Source organism: Rhinoderma darwinii, chromosome 7, assembly GCF_050947455.1.
Source record: "Rhinoderma darwinii isolate aRhiDar2 chromosome 7, aRhiDar2.hap1, whole genome shotgun sequence".
Lineage (NCBI taxonomy): Eukaryota > Metazoa > Chordata > Amphibia > Anura > Rhinodermatidae > Rhinoderma > Rhinoderma darwinii.
Genome location: NC_134693.1, coordinates 134,842,565 through 134,861,634, shown reverse-complemented (window position 1 = coordinate 134,861,634; position 19,070 = coordinate 134,842,565). Strand labels below are relative to the sequence as shown.

Here is a 19,070-nt window from a genome sequence, read left to right as displayed (position 1 = left end):
CCTGATCATGCCCAACAGCTTGTTAAGTGTATCAGAGCTCTCTCTCTCCTGCAGCTGTGTGGGTAGGGTGGGTTTTCAGTCTCTGTATGCAAACAAGAACATTTCCATTCACTGACAGCAAGCGCGTTATTCAACATGGTGATGAATTGAAACACATAGTATATTAGAAATAAGCAAAACCTTTCATTATGCAATGAAAATTACATCAAAGAGCAAAGCCTCTGTATTGCTCATAATGCAATTCTTCAATAGAAGTGTCCGGCTTGGTTCTAGGTGCTGGTTGATAACCGGCTCCTGTGTTTTTCCACGCAGGATACTTCGGAGATAGCTGTATGGATATTTGTCAGCTGAACCCTTGTGAAAATAGAGGAGTGTGCACTCATCGTCCAGACCATCCTCTAGATTATACATGTGAGTGCTCAGGGCACCATTTTGGAAGATACTGCGAGCACAGGTAAGCATTATGAGAGTGAAGAAGTGGGTATGACTATAAATCACACCAACATAGCCCCCCTATATATTATATACTCATCTGCTACTTTCTGATTGTCCTAGAATGGACCATCATTGCCCTAAAGGATGGTGGGGGAATCGAACCTGTGGACCGTGTAACTGTGACGTCAATAAGGGCTTTGATCCAAACTGCAATAAGACGAATGGGCAGTGCCACTGCAAGGTAAATAGATGCTAAAAAAAAGACACAAAGTCATTAAAGCATTATTTTATTATCAGCTGGTTACTTTATGATTATGCCATATAAAATATCAGCTTCATCTACCATAGAAACCTATAGGTGCTGCACATAGGGACCAGCATAGTAACCATTATATTATAATATATAAGGAGGAAGGCGTCTCCGCTTCACCAATACACCCATATCCCACCCTATACCCAACTATCCCATCCCTTCTGCTCTACCATGCCCTCTGCTGGCAGCCCATATATACACAGCCCCACTGCCACCTTTTCCCCATTTTTGGCAGCAATTTTACACAATCCTAGCCGCTCTGAAAATCTGAAGACAGGGGTAGGAGTTGCCAAAATCCACATGAAATCCGCCTTCCATTGACTTCAATGGCAAATCTGCATATGTGGCAAGAATGTGGTGAAAAACGACAACAGATTTCCACGTGCGGATAAGCCCCATGGAATGGGGCTGATCTGCGCGTGGATCCGTCTCGTATCAAACTGCACATCCACGGCAGAAATCTGAGATCCTGCAGTCAATCCGACACATGTGAACATAGACCAATGAGGTTAATAACCCCGATAGCAGCAGTAGTTGTCTGTAGGGTTTAAAGTTTTTAACCCTATCATTTCCAGACCGCACAACTTAGAAGGAACAGTTCTTATAGCAGTGATATCTCCTGCCTGTATGGTAGGTATGCCACTATCAAGATCAACTGTATATGGCCTTATGGGTTTTGGAAAAGTATATAAATAATAATTCTTTCATTGCTTTTATAATGCAGGAGTATCATTATCATCCTAAAGGAAGCGATACATGTTTGCCTTGTGATTGTTACCCTATTGGATCCTCTTCAAGGTCATGTGATCTAGATACTGGCCAATGCTTTTGTAGACCTGGAGTGATTGGACGCCAGTGCAACAGCTGCGACAGCCCGTTTGCTGAGGTTTCGCCAAGTGGCTGTGAAGGTGAGATCTCTATGATCAGGCAATGGGAGGCGATATGCTTTTGGGATACTTTGCAGGTGTCAGACTGCGGTTCCTTGAGCCCACCAAAGATGATCCTAAGGGCCCCGCTCCATCCAGACAGAACATGTAACTGCTTTGTAATCCTTGTACACTGGACACATCATCAATAAGATGTAATAGGTTATTTCTGAATCATCCCATAAGAAATAAGGCCCTATTATACGGGCCAGTGATCGGGCAAACAAGCGTTTATATGAACGCTCGTCCCTGATCATTGCCCTGTGTAAACAGGGCCATGATCAACCGATTAACGGGGAAATGCTCGTTCATCTGATCGTATCGTTTATGCAGCAATAAATATTATCGTTGTTGGCAGCGCATCTCCCTGTGTAAACAATGTGCTGCCGACATGATGGAAATGTATGGGGACGAACGATAGTCCCCATACTAACAATCATATATAACCAATCATTGCTTCTTGTGAAAGGAGCAAACGAGCGCCGATCAACGAGCTGCTTCATTGATCGGCGCTCGTTTTCACAGCCCATATCGGGCGGTGTAATAGGACCTCTAGACCCTAGTGACAAGTGATCGGTTCCAAAGTCAACTCCGAATTGGGATGCCCTCTGCTGGATCTTTGTGGCCCATTCTTGTGTCAGTGCCTGGGCCCATTTATAAATCCCCTATGATCCTGGTGGGCCAGTCCGACCATGCAGGTGGTGAAAGAACTTGCCGCCGCCACCACCAATCATCCATTCTTCTCCCCTTGTTCCTCCCTAATCATTTTCTAATTGATTTAACCTGAGCAGATGTTGCATCCTGGGTAAATGTAATCATTTTTGTATCAGTATATAATAACACTCCCAGATAGAGATCATGTGGCTTCTCAATTGAAAATGCAATTAGATAGACATATCTTATATATCCTACAGATCTTATATTTCCTCAGCAAGGACTCGTGTCTAGACATGCTGGGACATTCCTAATAGGCCTCACAGTTCATCTCCGTATCTCACCAATTCATACTAATCAGCTGTTAATATCAATATGTCAAATGTATAATACTTTATAATGGATATGGTCGGTACTGTTCCTTTAAACACCCAGCTGTCCATAGACCCTGAATGGACCTCTCTCTGAAAGGTGGATTGTTCTGTAGTATTACACCTTTTTGCTTCTTCTCTCCTACTGCTTTTCCCATAACAGTAAGGCCCTGCTCACATGGCAGAATTTTTACGGCGGAACCTGCCGCAGATTCAGGCGCAAAATTCTGCGTCTCATTTATTTCAACGGGAGTCGGACGCTTCATTTTCCCACTAGCTGTTTTTTTCAGCTAGCAGACAAAAGGAGCGTCCTGCCCGATCTTCGGGCGGATTGCGCCCGAACCTCCCATCGGAGTGTATGAAAGGAGGAATAATTCCGCGGCGGAACCTGCCAAGCAGAATCCGCCGTGTGTACTGACCTATACAAGTCTGGCATTCTATTTATGAACCAGGCAATACCAGCTGATCGCTGGGGGTCCCAAAAGCAAATTTCTGGGAGACCTGCTTGCTAAGGACGTGGTACCAGTAATGTATAGAAAATATTAATAATACTAGACATGTAATCTCATATGAGACAGGCGCCGGGGGCTGCAGTCTTGTCTCCTCACCAATGTCCTTCTGCTTTGCAGTTATTTATGACGGATGTCCAAAAACTTTAACTTCAGGCGTTTGGTGGCCCAGGACCAAGTTTGGCCTCCCGGCTGCTGTTCCCTGCCCAAAAGGCTCCTTAGGTAAGTAATAAAACACGACTGTGCTGGAACGCATGTTACCACTAGCTGTCATGTCATCACATCACCCACGAGCAGACTGCAATCCTGCCACCCCAACAAGTGCGCTCTCATCAGACAGATTGCTCCGTATTAGCATCACTCCAAATATTTCCAGAATTATGCCAAACGCTCAGCAGAGAATCATTAAACATTGCCGATCGCTGCCCACCTTGTTTATACCCTGCCTGTCACTCGGCTGTCAGGGAGCTGGAGAGATGCCTTGTGGCTTCTCGATGTTCAGATGTGTAAGATGCCAGGTAAAGCCTAATTTCCATTTAATAGCGATATTAAACCTTCTAATGGTTTCGATAAATAAATATGACTGAATCTGTGGTTATGCCGAGGGGTGATACACCGTTTAATTAAAAAAGGAGGCTATACGCTTTTCTTGCCATTCACAATATTTACCATCTTCATCTAATAGACATCAATCCATTGATCCATCTTAAAGTCAAGTGAAGTTGGTTCTTTAAAATTTGTTAATGCTCTATAAGAATAATTATATATGATACTGGCCCTTTAAGAACTGCATACAGGTATCCTTTACTGACTGCTAACATCATAGAATGATCGCCCTATACCGATGATTATCCCTGCTAACCTTTACACTGCCTCTAATCTCTTCCATGGTGTGGAGAGGGGGGGCCCCATTTTGATTTCGCTATGGGGCCCCCTCCCCTGTTTAAGGCTTAATGTAAACAATGAGAGATATGATTATATTTATACAAACCCACCCAGCTTCAGCCACAGTCAACACCCCCACAACAATTTTAAAGGAGACCTCCAGCAGGGAGACGTTAGATTCCATCACCCAAACACATTATTGCAACTTTAAACCCCCCCGGATGTTATTGTATTCTGGATTGAATCTTGTTTTAGTTTACTGCTATTTTTTGCAAGTTTTTTGTTGTATATTTAAAGTGACAGGTCTATATTTGTACTATGTGTGCACTTGGGGTTATAATGTGGTTTTAATGATCTAATTCCCTTGTTTTATCCTATGCCACGTGCCCCTTTCTCTTTCCATTATGCAGGTGTAAGGGGCTCAGGTGAGGATTTTGAGTTGACCCATTGGCCCTTGGGCCCCTACTTATGTGTGCTTTATGTGATTTGACTCCCCAGTAATAGCCACCGCATCCAATCCCTTTGCCTGACCAGCCATTGCTGCAACATGAAGTGCTTATGACTGATCCCAGCTGCCTGCACGCTCCCTAATTCTGTAATAAACGGACCCAAATCTAGTGCAAGATCATGCCTGGAATGTCGCTTGCTATATGTTGCTTCCGGTGTAATCCCCTCTTTAAAGTAACCCAGATACATTATATGTCTTACTTACAGGAGCCGCCATTCGACACTGTGATGATGTGAGGGGTTGGGTTGAACCAGACCTGTTTAACTGTACCTCACCAGCTTTCACTGAACTGTCTACATTGGTAAGAAGTGCAAACATTATACAGTAGAGACCATAAGGACCACATGCTAGGTCAGGTTAGAAACGGGAAAGCAAAGGGCCCACATACTGTTCGTGCACAGGGGCCCGCTACCTTCTGTGTCCGCCCCTGGTCACATGACACACTTCCCTGCAGGGAGGCTTAAATGCTATGTACACCTTTGGAATCGTTGTTTGTTTGTTTTTTAATAAAATGGTCTATCAGTGTGTTTTGTACAACTTTCTAAATACTTGTTATTAAAAAATATTTTTTACTTTATAAGATACAGCTGCTTTGTATTTTGTATACAGAGCAGCTGTATCTAGTGCCGAGACCTGAATCCGTCAGGTCAACGGGACTGACGGGTTCAGTGATAGCGGGTCCTGCGTGACAGTTCATAACTTAGATGTGATCGATAACAGGTGGATCCTACACGCAGGACCCGCTGACACTGATCCCATCAACGCCGTTGACCTGACGGATTCAGGTCTCTGCACAAGATACTGCTACTCTGTATACAAAATACAAAGCAGCTGTATCTCACAAAGTAAAAATAATTTTTAATAAAATCTATTTAGAAAGTTGCACTAAACACACAAATAGTTTTGTTGTTTTTTTATTTTTTAAATAAAAAACAGTCTATTTCAAAGGTGTACATAGACTTTAAGCCTCATTGCTTCTTAAAGCTGCAGGGACGTGTGTCATGTGACCAGGAGCAGACACAAAGTTGCGGGCCCCTCTGCACTAACAGTATGTGGACCCTTTGCTTTCTAGCTTATAAATTGACATAGCATGTAGTCCTTATGGTCCCTACTGAGACGCTTTACAGATGTGGAGGGATATATATATGGGTCTGTAAATGTGAATGGTTCCCTGTAAGTGACCCTGCCCTTATTTGTTTGGTGCTTTAAAAAAAATCATATTTATTTTCTTCTCTTTACAGTTGGACAATTTAGAGAGAAACGAGACGGAACTAAATACCATTGAGTCCAAGAAACTGTCTCTACGTCTTCGCTCTGTAACAGACCACATGGACCAGTATTTCGGGAATGACGTCCACATAACCTACCGCCTGCTGTCTCTGCTCATGCAGTTTGAGAACAGGCAGGAAGGGTTTGGTCTAACGGCTACCCAAGACGCCCAGTTCACAGAGGTGAGATGCTATTAAGGCATATCTGGTACCTAGTGGGCGTGGGTCTAATGTAGAGCAGTGGCTTTTGGTGTGAGAGGGGCAATGCCAAACCAATGAAGGGTGAACACTCTGTCCTCACCATCAATGGTGCTCAGGTATTCAAGGTTACTTACTAAGGCCCAGATGCTTAAAGAGGCTGTCACCACATTATAAGTGGCCTATATTGTACATGATATGATCGGCGCTGTAATGTAGATTACAGCAGTGGTTTTTATTTAGAAAAACGATCATTTTTCACGAGTTATGACCTATAATAACTTTATGCTAATGAGTTTCTTAGTGGACAACTGGGCGTGTTTTACTTTTTGACCAAGTGGGCGTTGTACAGAGGAGTCTATGACGCTGACCAATCAGTGACCAATCAGTGTCATACACTTCTCTCCATTCATTTATACAGCACATAGCGATATAGCTATATCACTATGTGCAGCCACATAAACACACTATAACACTACTGCAGTGTCCTGACAATGAATATACATTACCTCCAGCCAGGACGTGATGTGTATTCAGAATCCTGACACTTCGCTAACACAATCCCGACACTACAGCACAGCAAGAGTAATCTTGTTTGAAATGACAGTTTACAGCGTAATCTCGCGAGATTACGCTTGCTGTGCTGTATTGTCGGGATTGTGTTAGTGAAGTGTCCGTATTCTGAATACACATCCCCTCCTGGCTGGAGGTAATGTATATTCATTCTCAGGACACTGCAGTAACGTTATATTGGGTTTATGTTGCTGTATGACGCTGATTGGTCACTGATTGGTCAGCGTCATACACTTCTCTCCACAACGCCCACTTGGTCAAAAAGTAAAACACGCCCAGTTGTCCATTAAGAAACTCATTAGCATAAAGCTAATATAGGTCATAACTCCGTCAAAAATGATATTTTTTCTAAATAAAAAACACTGCAGTAATCTACATTACAGTGCCGATCACATCATGTACAAGATAGGCCACTTATAATGTGGTGACAGAGCCTCTTTAAAGGGTTGTATGCTGTCCCTGTTGCAGGGACCCCCAGTAATCAGCTATAATCTGGCAAAAAGTGTTCAATTCCGCTGCAGCATCACCACAGGGGAAATGAAGCATTACACAGTTCCCTTTGAAATCAATGGGCTGTCCATGTAATGCACCGACATGCTGGGTCCTCCAGAGCGAGAGATTCTGTTTATAGCCCCAGTTTCAGTCACTGAACCAGCAGAGGGTGATGTGGGAGGTCAGAGCTAACAGGCAGCCATCAGAATTTTAAATGCAGCTTTAGATGTGACTGGAGTATGAGATATACTGGACATACAGTGTATTATAATAACCGTCATTTTGTTGTCCTCTTCTAGAACCTTCTCCGGACAGGGAGTTCTATCTTAACTCTGCATAACAAGGAACATTGGGAAACACTCCTGCAGAGTGACCGTGGCAGCGCCGGGCTCATGGAACTGTTTCAGGAATATGCCAGCACCTTGGCCAGGAACATGAAACTCACCTATCTGAACCCAGTTGGCCTGGTGACGCCAAACATTAGTAAGTACAAGTAGTGTAATATAATTATGTGTTATGTAATTGTAAAAAATCCGTCTGCGGATGAGCAATGTGGCATAAGCAAAGCTATAACTCACCATTCTTTATATACCCATTAGTCCCTTTTCTCTTCCTCGGATATCCCTTTGATCTTGTTCAATCCTTGTGCTGTCCTTTAGAAATTATAGATATCTCTTCTCAATACAATAGTCTGGCACAAAGGGATAACATGGAATTCTGCATAACAAACATCCTCTCTGTTGGACGTAATAAAAGTGAACAAACCTACGATTAGTGTCTCTGTAATTTTAGTTAAAACATTCATCAAACTTCTGACATGTCATAGTGACATGTCAGAAGTTTTGATCGGTGGGAGTCTGAGAACGGAGACGCCCGCCGATCTCTAAAACGCTCGTGTGAGCGCTAAGCTGCTTAGTTTCTGTTCATCTTTTCTCGGAAAGCCGATGAAGCAGTGTACGGACTCAATAGAAAGTCTACAACGCTACAACGGCTTTCCGAGAAAAACCGAACAGAAACGAAGGGGCTCAGTGCTCACACGAGCGCTTCTGCCGATTCGTTTTAACGATCGGTGGGGGTCTCAGTTCCCAGTCCCCCACCGATCAAAACTTCTGACATGTCACTATGACATGTCAGAAGTTTGTTGAACCTTTAGTTACCCTTTAAAGGGGACAAATCCTATCCATATGCCTTATTAGGCCACGAAAGAGAAGGAAATGCCTAAACTGTTCAACCAACTTCATAACATTTATCACATCACATTACATTCATGGATTTAATATAGTACTTAATTCAAACAAAATTAAAAGGGATTTGTATAATCCCTTTTTATTAAAAGGGCTCTCAAATGATATGCTGATCACAAGTTGTCCTGCCGCTTAGACCCTCAGCGATCAGCTGTAATCTGCGGAGAACCTGGCAGCAAGTGTTTAATTTCCCAGCAGCGCCACCACAGGAGAAATTAAGCATTACACAGTTCCTATTGAGATCAATGGGCTGTCTATGTAATACACTGAAGTGCAGGATCCTCCAGAGGGACAGATGATCTTTGTAGCCGCTCTCCACTCTGGCTATTAGATGACGGTTCTGAATAGGGGGACCTAAGAACTATCTCAGAACTCCCTAATATGTTACTTAAAAATGGGTTTTCTAAACCAGACAATCCCTTTAAATTAGTCAACATTATAGTATTGGAAAAGAACAACCTATTTATAAGGACAGTCTTCTTTTAAAACTGTTGATAGAAACTTTCCCCAACTTTACTACATGAATCATATGGGTAAATGGCAAAACAATCGCTAAAAGTTAATTATTTGTTCCTCTTAGCAAGTTAGCCGTGAGAATCCATGACTGTAAATCTGACCTTTTGCTAACGTTCTTGAGAAATGATGTGATTTGTGAAGCAACAATAAGAAACTTCATTAAGTCCAATGCCGACTGGCAATAAGGTGGCTCTCTCCGAATCCCTGGCGTCTGAGGAAACTGCCAAATGGCATAAACGTCAGTGCATCTGACACTTTGCAGCCGTTCGAGGAAAAGAAATGTGAATTCAATGTGATTAGTTGCGTTTCCCGGCTGCCCGCACCGCGCTCTAGTGTCTGGAGATATTGTGGGTTTGCAATTATTGCTACACATTCATCACAAACTCAACCAGATTGTATAGAGGAGCTCCTGAGACTCTGCTTCCTCCTTTCCTTGTGACAGTTGTTAATATCGAGCGAGTGGATAATCAGATCCCGCCAAGAAGACATTTTCCCAGGTATCACAGCAGTCTTTTTCGGGGTCAGATTTCCTGGGATCCTCACACTCATGTGGTGCTGCCGTCCTCGGTCCTCAAGCCGCCTAAATCAGAAGGTAACTATACAATACGATTGAACCTCTATATATATTGTAATCTATAATAACCAGCATTATATCTATATAATATCCAGCTCAATACATGTATGACGCAACCAGCAAAATGTATCAAAACTGCTGCAAAGTGGAGGAGTTGACCATAGCAACCAATCAATTATTCAGAGGCCCTTTGGAAAATGAAAGAAGCAATCTGATTGGTTGCTTTAGGCAGCACCTCTACTTTTTTTATGCACGATTTGGGATACATCCCCCCCGAAACTATGCCCATAGCAACCAATCAGAGCTCAGATTTTATTTCTTAAAGGGGTATTCCAGCCATAAACGTGTCTTAGGCCCCCTGCACAGGACCGTACTTTTCATCTGTAATTACGGAGCCATTCATTTCTATGGGCTACGGACACCTTTCCGTATTTTTATGGATTGGTGTCCGTGCCATAGAAATGATAGAACATGTTATTTTTTTTATCCGTAATTATGGCATGGACTTCCCTCTATTGGCGCTTCTGTAATTACGGACGGCAACGGATGTGCATCCGCAGCCATCTGTAATTACGGAAGCGTTGCTATGTGACGCTAGGAGATTACCCTAGATTCCTCCCAGGTTTTTGGTGGATCCGTAAATACGGATGCACTACGGACCATATTTACAGTATATGCGGATGGTTTACGGATGACTATAAATGACTATGGATCCGTATTTACGGACAGTATTTACAGATTGATGAAAAATACGGTCGTGTGCATGGGGCCATACCGCCAGAAAGGTGATAAAAACAGATGTGAATGACGTAATCGGGTAAACAGTCACAGTTACAAAAATCGTGAGGTACATAAAATGGGTATTAGGGCAGATTCAGACGAACGTTGCGTTTTTGCGCGCGCAAACAACGCTGCGTTTTGTGCGCGCAAAAACCATTTGACAGCTGCGTGTGTCATCCGTGTATGATGCGCGGCTGCGTGATTTTCGCGCAGCCGCCATCATAGAGATGAGGCTAGTCGACGCCCGTCACTGTCCAAGGTGCTGAAAGAGCTAACTGATCGGCAGTAACTCTTTCAGCACCCTCAACAGTGAATGCCGAACACAATATACAGCAACCTGTTAAAAAAAAAAGAAAAAGTTTGTACTTACCGAGAACTTCTCTCCCGGCCGTTGCCTTGGTGACGCGACCTTGGTGACGCGCCTCTCGACATCTGGCCCCACCTCCCTGGATGACGCCGCAGTCCATGTGACCACTGCAGCCTGTGCTTGGCCTGTGATTGGCTGGAGCTGTCACTTGGACTGAATTGTCATCCCGGGAGGTCAGACTGGAGGAAGAAGCCGGGAGTTATCGGTAAGTCAGAACTTCGTTTTTTTTTACAGGTTCATGTATATTGGGATCGGAAGTCACTGTCCATGGTGCTGAAACAGTTTAACTCTTTCAGCACCCTGGACAGTGACTATCTCCTGACGTCGCGTACCGGAAATTTTTTGGCCGGGTTCGGCCAAAACGAGTTCGGCCGAACCCGGTAAAGTTCGGTTCGGTTGTCCGGGTTCGCTCATCTAAAAATACACTCCGTTTGGATGTTCGGAAACAGAAAAGCACGTGGTGCTTTTCTGTTTACATTCATCCTTTTGACAGCTGGTGCGCTGTTTCAGTCGGTTCGCACGGAAGTGCTTCCGTGCGACCTGCGTGGTTTTCACGCACCCATTGACTTCAATGGGTGCGTGATGCGCGAAATACGCGGAGATATTGAACATGTCGCGTTTTTTGCGCAGCTGACAAACGCTGCGCAAAAAGCACGGACTGTCTGTACTGCCCCATAGACTTGTATTGGTCTTTGCGTGGCGCGTGAAAACCACGCGGCCCGCACGGACCGAATACACGTTCGTGTGACTCCCCCCTTAAGTTTACCTGATGACGTCATTCACATCTGTTTTTATCTATGTACCTGATTGTTTCTTTTTTGGCGTTTTTTTTGCCTTTGATCCCCTCCCCCTCATCCACATGTGTATTTAAGATGTATGGCATGCTTGTTTTTACTTTATTTCCGCCCGACGAAGACGCAGATTCTGCGTTGAAACGCGTTGCCCTTCCTTTTTGTACGATAAATCTACCTATCAGCATCACTCTGCTTATCCTTTCATTTGAGTAGCGCTTTCCAACATGCAGTTTTTATCATCTATTTTTTCAAAAATATATCATTTTAAATTGCTGACATAACGGAGAAACTGATGTTATAACAACTTGACAGATGAAGACGACTGAAGGGATTTTTTTACTAATATATTTACTGTATAGAATTTTTTTTAGAACATATAGAATATTTGGTGTCCGTACAGGAAATGGCAAAAAATAACTAAAATCTTGCTGCCGTTCGGCTACTTCACTATCGCACTTCTTTTGTTTTCTAACTTTGTTCCATTATCCCCTATGGGGTGTAAATGCTCCTCTATATGAGAATACACGCACTTCTTGTCTTAAAGGGAACTTACATGTGAATACATTTATTTTTTATAGCGCCACCCACAGTTGTGCCATCTTCAACCAGTCCGGAGAGCAACGCAAGCACAGCTGTACCCCCGCCAAAGAGAGTCATCCCAGAACCAGAGCCTGCGCCCACCATACTTGTTCTCATTGTTTACCGCACCCTGGGTCACCTGTTGCCGGCACGTTACAATACAGAGAAAAGGAGTCTCAGGTGAGCCCCAATATGTCTAAGCTGAGCCATCCAGAAATGATAGAGTAAAAAATATTTGTGCTGCTCCCTACGTTGGCACTTCTTTAACTCTTTCCTTCCTGGATGCCCAGCTTACAGTGAGTGCCATGATTTCTTTCTATAGATCATGCCATTCCAGCGCAACCTCTTCAACACTATAATGCAGCAGTCTGCTTCCTGTTGATCACCAGATGTTACAAAACTACAACTGTAATCAGGAGCTGGAATGCTGGGGGTTGTAGTTTTGTAAAAGTTGGAACGGCACAGATTGCAGATCACATGATGAATAGCGCTACAAGCTTTGTTTCTATTTCTTTTTAAGGCTCCCTAAGAATCCGGTGATGAATACCCCCATCGTGAGTGTGTCCGTTCTCCGAGACCAGACCTTTATCCATGGAGATCTCGAGGGGCCATTGATAATAGACTTTCAACTGCTGGAAACAGTGAACAGAAGCAAACCTGTCTGTGTACAGTGGAATCATACAACCCAGTATGTCACCTCATATATATATATATATATACACCCCCGATAGATACTGTATAGATAGGTATGATAAGAGAGAGATAGATAGATAAAAGGCAGCACTCCCATTTAGGTGAAGCAAAAAAATTGACACCTATTCCATACGCAACGTTTCGGTCATAGACCTTTCTCAAGCCATAGACCTTTGTTGACCGAAACATCGCTTATGCAAAGTCCATTTTTTTGCTTCACCTAAATGGGAGTGCTGCTTTTTTGTTGGATTTGACTACCAGAGAAACTTAGCCTAATTCCTATTACTTACACACTACGATTTGCCTTACTATGGCTTCGTTCACATCTGCATCAGGGTTCCGTTCTGGTGTTCCATCGGAGCTTCCCGTCAGAACGGAACCCTGACTGAGACAAACGGAAACCATAGGTTTCCGTTTGCATCACCATTGATTTCAGTGGTGACGGATTCGGTGACAATCGTTTCCGTTTGTCTCAGTTGTGTAAGGGTTCTGTCGTTTTAGTGGAATGAATAGCGCCGTAGACTACGGTATTGATTCTGTCAAAATGACGGAACCCTTACACAAATGAGACAAACGGAAACCATTCTCACCGGATCCGTCACCATTGAAATCAATGGTGATGCAAACGGAAACCTATGTCTCAGTCAGGGCTCCGTTCTGACGGGAAGATCCGACGGAACGCCAGAACGGAACCCTGACGCAGATGTGAACGATGCCTAAACAGTGCTGATCTGGACTCTCTTGTGAGTAGATAAATAGATATTTTGCAGATAGGTAGATAGGTGGATAGATTAAAGAGATAGATACTTTGTAGATAGATAATGACATACATAGATAGAAATATCTATTTTTTTTATACATCTTCCTTGTATCTTATACTTTCAGATTAGACCAAGCGGGGAGTTGGACAGCTAAGGACTGTGAGCTGATCTTCAGGAACACTACACACGTGCGCTGCCAGTGCTCCCAGTTCGGTAGTTTTGGAGTCCTTATGGATGGTTCCCATCGAGAGGTAAATACACTGAACTCTCTTTATTATGGTGTTCCTGCTGCTTTCTACATTACAGGACTTTTATAATCCATAAAAAAACGATATGAAGGGAAATATGAACGTGCTGTAATGGTAATAGATTTAAAAGACCAAAGTGAGGTGATTCTATGATCTGCAATCTTGGTGAAACTAAATCCCAGCATGTCCTGCTATTATCCAGATCTATAGTACAGTATATAAAGAATTATTAGGGTTTATGGGTCCAGAACAAAATGCGACCTCTGTGAAGTTTATACGTTCTCCATGCGATCACGTGGGTTTCCGTTCTCTGATCTGATTGCCTCACATGGCGAGAAAAGCTTCATAATACTATAGTGAGGATTATGAGAACGGACCTCAGCTGTAGGATTTCTCCACCTGTATAATAGCATTCATCTTATGTTTGTATATGGCCAAGAAGCTTCTCTGTGACTAGTATTGGTCTTATAATGTACAGTAGGGGGGGAGGGGGATGACGTTGTCTTATATATAATACGTGTGATCGTTATAAGTCAATCTTCATTTTTTTGGGGGATAAAACAGCAAATGGAGGGGGATCTGGACACCTTGGCCATAGTCTCCTACACCTGTGTGTCCATCTCGCTGGCCGCTCTTCTGTCAACATTTGCGATCCTGACATCTCTGAAGGGGATGAAATCCAACACGCGGGGAATCCATTCTAATATTGCCTCTGCACTTTTTCTCTCTGAGCTTGTGTTTCTATTGGGCATCAACAGCACGGAAAACGAGGTAAGAGGATAGAGATCTTTATGAATTAACATTACTTGTTAATAGGGTTTTCCCACATTAGGCATTTATGGAATATCCATGGATATGTGCAAAATGTCTGATAGGTGAGGGGTCTCATCTCTGGGATGAGGGAACGGGCGGCCCCTGAACACTGATTTTCTAGGTGGAGCAGCCACTGTATATAAGCGGAGAGTGAATGGAGAGGTGGCCACATGTTTGCTCGGCTGTTTCCGTAACTCTCATTAACTTGAATAGAGAGAGTTGTGCACATGTGTGCGGTCACCTATCCATTAACTCCCCACCTGGATGCAGCATCCCCCTAACCTGGCGGAACAAGATCAGGGGACCCCCATTTTCCCAATAGATGAGACTTCCACTTACCAAACATTTATGGCATATCCTGTGGACGACCTGTCACCAGTTCAGTAAAGCCCAATTTCCTACCTCATGTCATAGGCACTGTCACGCTGATGATGTCAGTGTAATTTGTATCCCAATACATTTTTTACTTTCCGAGTTATTAGCCATTTTCTTACTATGCTAATTAGGCCATACTACCCAAAGGGGCGGTAACGCTGAGGTTTCACTGGGGGCGGTGCCTGTATGACACGGTCCTATCCGCGTCATAAAGCTTTTACCCTTCCCTGCACAGCGGGATCTCGTGATAGAGACTGAGATCACGCTGTGCAGGGAAGGGGAGCTAAAATAGTAGTCACCCAGCTTTCTCAGAGACAGATGTTTTTTAACGCCTTGATGTGATGGAAGTCTTAAAAGGCATCTATTTGACCCTAGACGCCATAGTAAATAAATTGTGTTGTTCTCTTGTATTTCTCATCAGTTCCTCTGCACCGTGATTGCCATTTTGCTCCATTATTTCTTCCTGTCCACGTTCGCCTGGTTATTTGTGGATGGACTCCATATTTACCGCATGCAGACAGAAGTCAGGAACGTTAACTACGGAGCCATGAGATTTTATCATGCAATTGGTTGGGGTGTCCCAGCCATTATTACAGGTATGTATCTTATAATGTGAGGGCCAATGATAGGGTTTGGAGGGCCACATTTGTCCATTGAGCCCAGGACTCGTTGAGCACTAAACCCTACGCTCATAGCACAAATCTTAATAAATGTCTTTCCTCCCAGGTTTGGCAGTGGGACTTGACCCCGAAGGTTATGGAAACCCCGACTTTTGCTGGATCTCAATCCATGATAAACTTGTATGGAGTTTTGCTGGACCCATCGCTATTGTCATTGTGGTGAATATTCCTCCATTAATAATAGCCATTAAAGGTTGATCCTTTGCATTTGTTTTAATTTTTTTTTTGGTTTAATCCATCATTTAAATACATTGCTCCATCTCCATGAATTAAGTTTATTCTGGAATTTAAGAAAACCCAGCATTTATACAGGAATTGTGGCATCTTGTGCAAAACGTTGGAGGATACGCTCCAATTTCACCCAATTTTACAGGTAACAATAAAGTATTGTAGTGGGTAGGTGGGATGAATAATATCGGGCAAGAACCCATTAAGTTGCCAATACCCAGTGTGAAATGCAGGTTCTCCAACAGTTTATTGTTAGATAGAGCTCCTATTGAACTGGGAAACTGCTCATTGTCTCCTATAAGACCAGCACATTCACCTCCTGAAATACTTTGCGCTGCTGTGGGCTGTGTTTCTGACTTCCCACTTGCCTCCACGACCCTCCTTACATGTATCCCTGTCCTCACTAACATCATCACATATTTGGATAAGTCGCTGCCTCCCACAAGATCAGCACACTCTTCTCCTAAAAACACTCTGTGCTGCTGGGGACCTTGCTCCTCTGCTGCTATGGTTTCCTATTCTTTCTCCATCTAATTCTCATATGTGACCCTTTTTTTTTTTCTAGCTCACTATCACACAGGATCAACACGTTCCTCGCCTGAAATTCTCTGTACTGCTGGGGAGCCTGCTCATGTCACTTCCTGTCTGTGACCTCCCATTCCATATTAACCTCCCTACATCATGACACTTCCCCTATCATATACAGGCCTGTCCTCACTAATATAATCACAGGAGTGGACCGGTCACTGCCCCCCACAAGATCAGCACACTCCTCTCCTGCTGCTTTAGTTATTCCCATGATTTGATCATTCCCGTCCCACATCAAGAATGATTGTAGCATACTGTATCTTTTTATCAGTTCTTGCTTTCTTTCTTTTTAATGTTTTGTACAGACCTCCTTACATCTTGCTTTTTATGGTTTGTTTCAGATTAATGGTGTTATGTTCCTCATGGTGGCCAAACTTGCCTGCTCCCCCGGACAGAAGGAAACAAAGAAAAAATCTGTTCTGTAAGTGTGTCCAGGGTTCAGTATCCTGTTCTTTTTCAAGTGATTATATTATTTTATTGTTACGGTCCGGTCCCTACAATATCCAGAAAAAGAACGCACCGGAGGGCACAATTCGTCTATATTACCCCCTTTCCCCCAACATTGGTTAGATGGTTGGCCCCAGGACTTCGGTGCCTCTAGCTAGCCCGCTGGTTGATTCTCAGGATAACGTCAGCGAAACGGGAGCCAGACAAATGACTGGGAGATTGGATACTGCGCTAAGAGTAGGGGTCCTCTTACACGGCCCGACAGCTCGTTGATCAGCGCTCATGGGTCCTTTCACAAGGATCTATGTATGGGGACGAGCGCTCATTACTGCGATCGCACATCCCTATGCATTTCCATCATGTCGGCAGCGCTTCTCCCTATTTACAGAGGAAGATGTGCTGCCGGCAACGATAATATTTTTGGCTGCATAAACGATACGATCAGCAGATGATTGAGCGTTTGCTTGTTCATCGGCTGATCGTTGCTGTTTACACAGAGCAATAACCAGGAACGCTTGTTTGCCCCCCATAATTGGCCCATGTAAAAGGCCTTAACGGCCAACAGTCCAATAATGAATTGCAGGAAAGAGAAGGACGACTCACATAAAAAGGAATCCTCATTGGTTATATAGCAGAGTTGGGTATGTTGGGAGCTCAGCAACAGTCAAGCAATCCAAGGATCGGCCATGGTGATGTAGCAGAATCGGGCGTGTGATACAGTTCGGGAGTACAGGATGGTAGTCAGGCAATACAGGGTTTGGCAACCTCGATATAGCAGATGCGGATATGAAGTACAGAGGATAATCCAAAAGAATAGTCAGGGACAAAAAAAAATAAGGTCAAAACAGAAGACACAGGTAGATGCTAGCTAAACAAACAATTCTACCCGGCACAGAGGCGAGCGTGCTGGCACTTTAAATAAGGCACCTAGCACCCTGATTGGTTGGGCAGGCCAGGCGCTCTGCGGCCGGCAGGAAGCGACTTCGCTGGATTGCAGCAGGGTAAGTATATTACCATTATGTTATATTATACACCTCTTAAAGGAACACTCCAGGCAGAACTGATATAATGTGTTATGTCTGATGGTGCGGATCGTGACTAATCTCTTTGATCCCTGAGTCATGCTCCACCCCCTCGTGCCCTGCACTTAGCATAGTACCGTGTATGTGTTTTTTTCTGAAGTATTCTTTTTACTTTTACGTAATGACCAGACTTCCCGATACTGAACTGGCTGATAACAGGGAACAATAGATTACATTCACATTTATAGCAATAATGGATATAAAACTTAGGTTTAGTGTCCCTTTAATAGATTCATGATGGACCTCATGAACTCGCCCTTGGTTAACCAAGGATCAACTAACAACCTAACAGAGAAATGATATATTGTACTGGATGTATATTCAGTTTTGCATGGAACGTCTTGTATAATCCTGCGTGAGGTGCAATCAAGGAGCACGCACAGAATGAAATGTAATATGGGGCATGCAATAAGAATATGGTGACCCCCCCCCTTCCCTAGTGTTGTCCCCCTGCCATGACCTTTAGGGTATGTTCACACGACAGCGTCCGTAACGGCTGAAATTACGGGGATGTTTTCAGGAGGAAACATCCCCGTAATTTCAGCCGTAACGGCATGTGCAGGCGCTTGAACGCCGCGTCCATTACGGACGTAATTGGCGCTGCTATTCATTGGAGTCAATGAATAACGGCTCCAATTACGGCCATAGAAGTGACATGACACTTCTTTGACGCGGGCGTCTATTTACGCGCCGTCATTTGACAGCGGCGCGTAAATACACGCCTCGTGTGAACAGACAAACGTCAGCCCATTGCTTTCAATGGGCAGATGTTTGTCAACGCTATCGAGGCGCATTTTTCGGACGTAATTCGGGGCAAAAACGCCCGAATTACGTCCGTAATTAGTGTGTGTGAACATACCCTTACAGTGACCCCTTGTATACAGAATACATGACTGTGTTAATGTTCTCTTTCCTTGTGTAATCTCCATGTCTGCGCTCTCTGCTGCTTCTTCCTATCTCCCTGTAGCATGACTATACGAAGCTCCTTCATTCTTCTCCTGTTTATCAGCACTGCCTGGCTATTCGGTCTGCTGGCTGTAAATAACAGCGTTCTGGCCTTTCACTACCTCTATGTTCTCCTCTGCAGTCTGCAGGTAAAATCATTTCCTACGGCTCAACACGAATAATTCATTTCCAGGGTAGATCTGTATCTGATCGCGCACGTCTCA

General features: G+C 43.8%; 1 protein-coding gene and 1 long non-coding RNA gene across 4 annotated transcripts in view; one reads left to right on the top strand and one right to left on the bottom strand.

The window, feature by feature from the left end:
• The window catches only part of CELSR3 (cadherin EGF LAG seven-pass G-type receptor 3), a 105,779-nt gene that overhangs the window by 71,134 nt on the left and 15,575 nt on the right, over positions 1–19,070 (top strand). The window contains exons 13-29 of one of the 3 annotated variants that reach the window (XM_075831745.1): positions 313–454; positions 556–676; positions 1,473–1,656; positions 3,329–3,430; positions 4,504–4,518; positions 4,808–4,902; positions 5,843–6,052; positions 7,432–7,615; positions 9,335–9,484; positions 11,986–12,166; positions 12,507–12,674; positions 13,565–13,691; positions 14,253–14,459; positions 15,298–15,472; positions 15,603–15,715; positions 16,714–16,793; positions 18,869–18,995. In XM_075831745.1, coding sequence (XP_075687860.1) covers positions 313–454; positions 556–676; positions 1,473–1,656; positions 3,329–3,430; positions 4,504–4,518; positions 4,808–4,902; positions 5,843–6,052; positions 7,432–7,615; positions 9,335–9,484; positions 11,986–12,166; positions 12,507–12,674; positions 13,565–13,691; positions 14,253–14,459; positions 15,298–15,472; positions 15,603–15,715; positions 16,714–16,793; positions 18,869–18,995 — 2,381 coding nt within the window. The remainder of the gene's footprint in view (positions 1–312; positions 455–555; positions 677–1,472; positions 1,657–3,328; positions 3,431–4,503; positions 4,519–4,807; positions 4,903–5,842; positions 6,053–7,431; positions 7,616–9,334; positions 9,485–11,985; positions 12,167–12,506; positions 12,675–13,564; positions 13,692–14,252; positions 14,460–15,297; positions 15,473–15,602; positions 15,716–16,713; positions 16,794–18,868; positions 18,996–19,070) is intronic. The other 2 variants (XM_075831746.1, XM_075831747.1) reach the window with 2 other exon arrangements.
• The window catches only part of LOC142656824 (uncharacterized), a 53,858-nt gene continuing 35,116 nt past the window's right edge, over positions 329–19,070 (bottom strand). Inside the window, exons 2-3 of the long non-coding RNA XR_012849763.1 lie at positions 7,711–7,869; positions 329–687 (exon numbers count right to left, since the gene is read on the bottom strand). This is a non-coding gene — a long non-coding RNA (uncharacterized LOC142656824). The remainder of the gene's footprint in view (positions 688–7,710; positions 7,870–19,070) is intronic.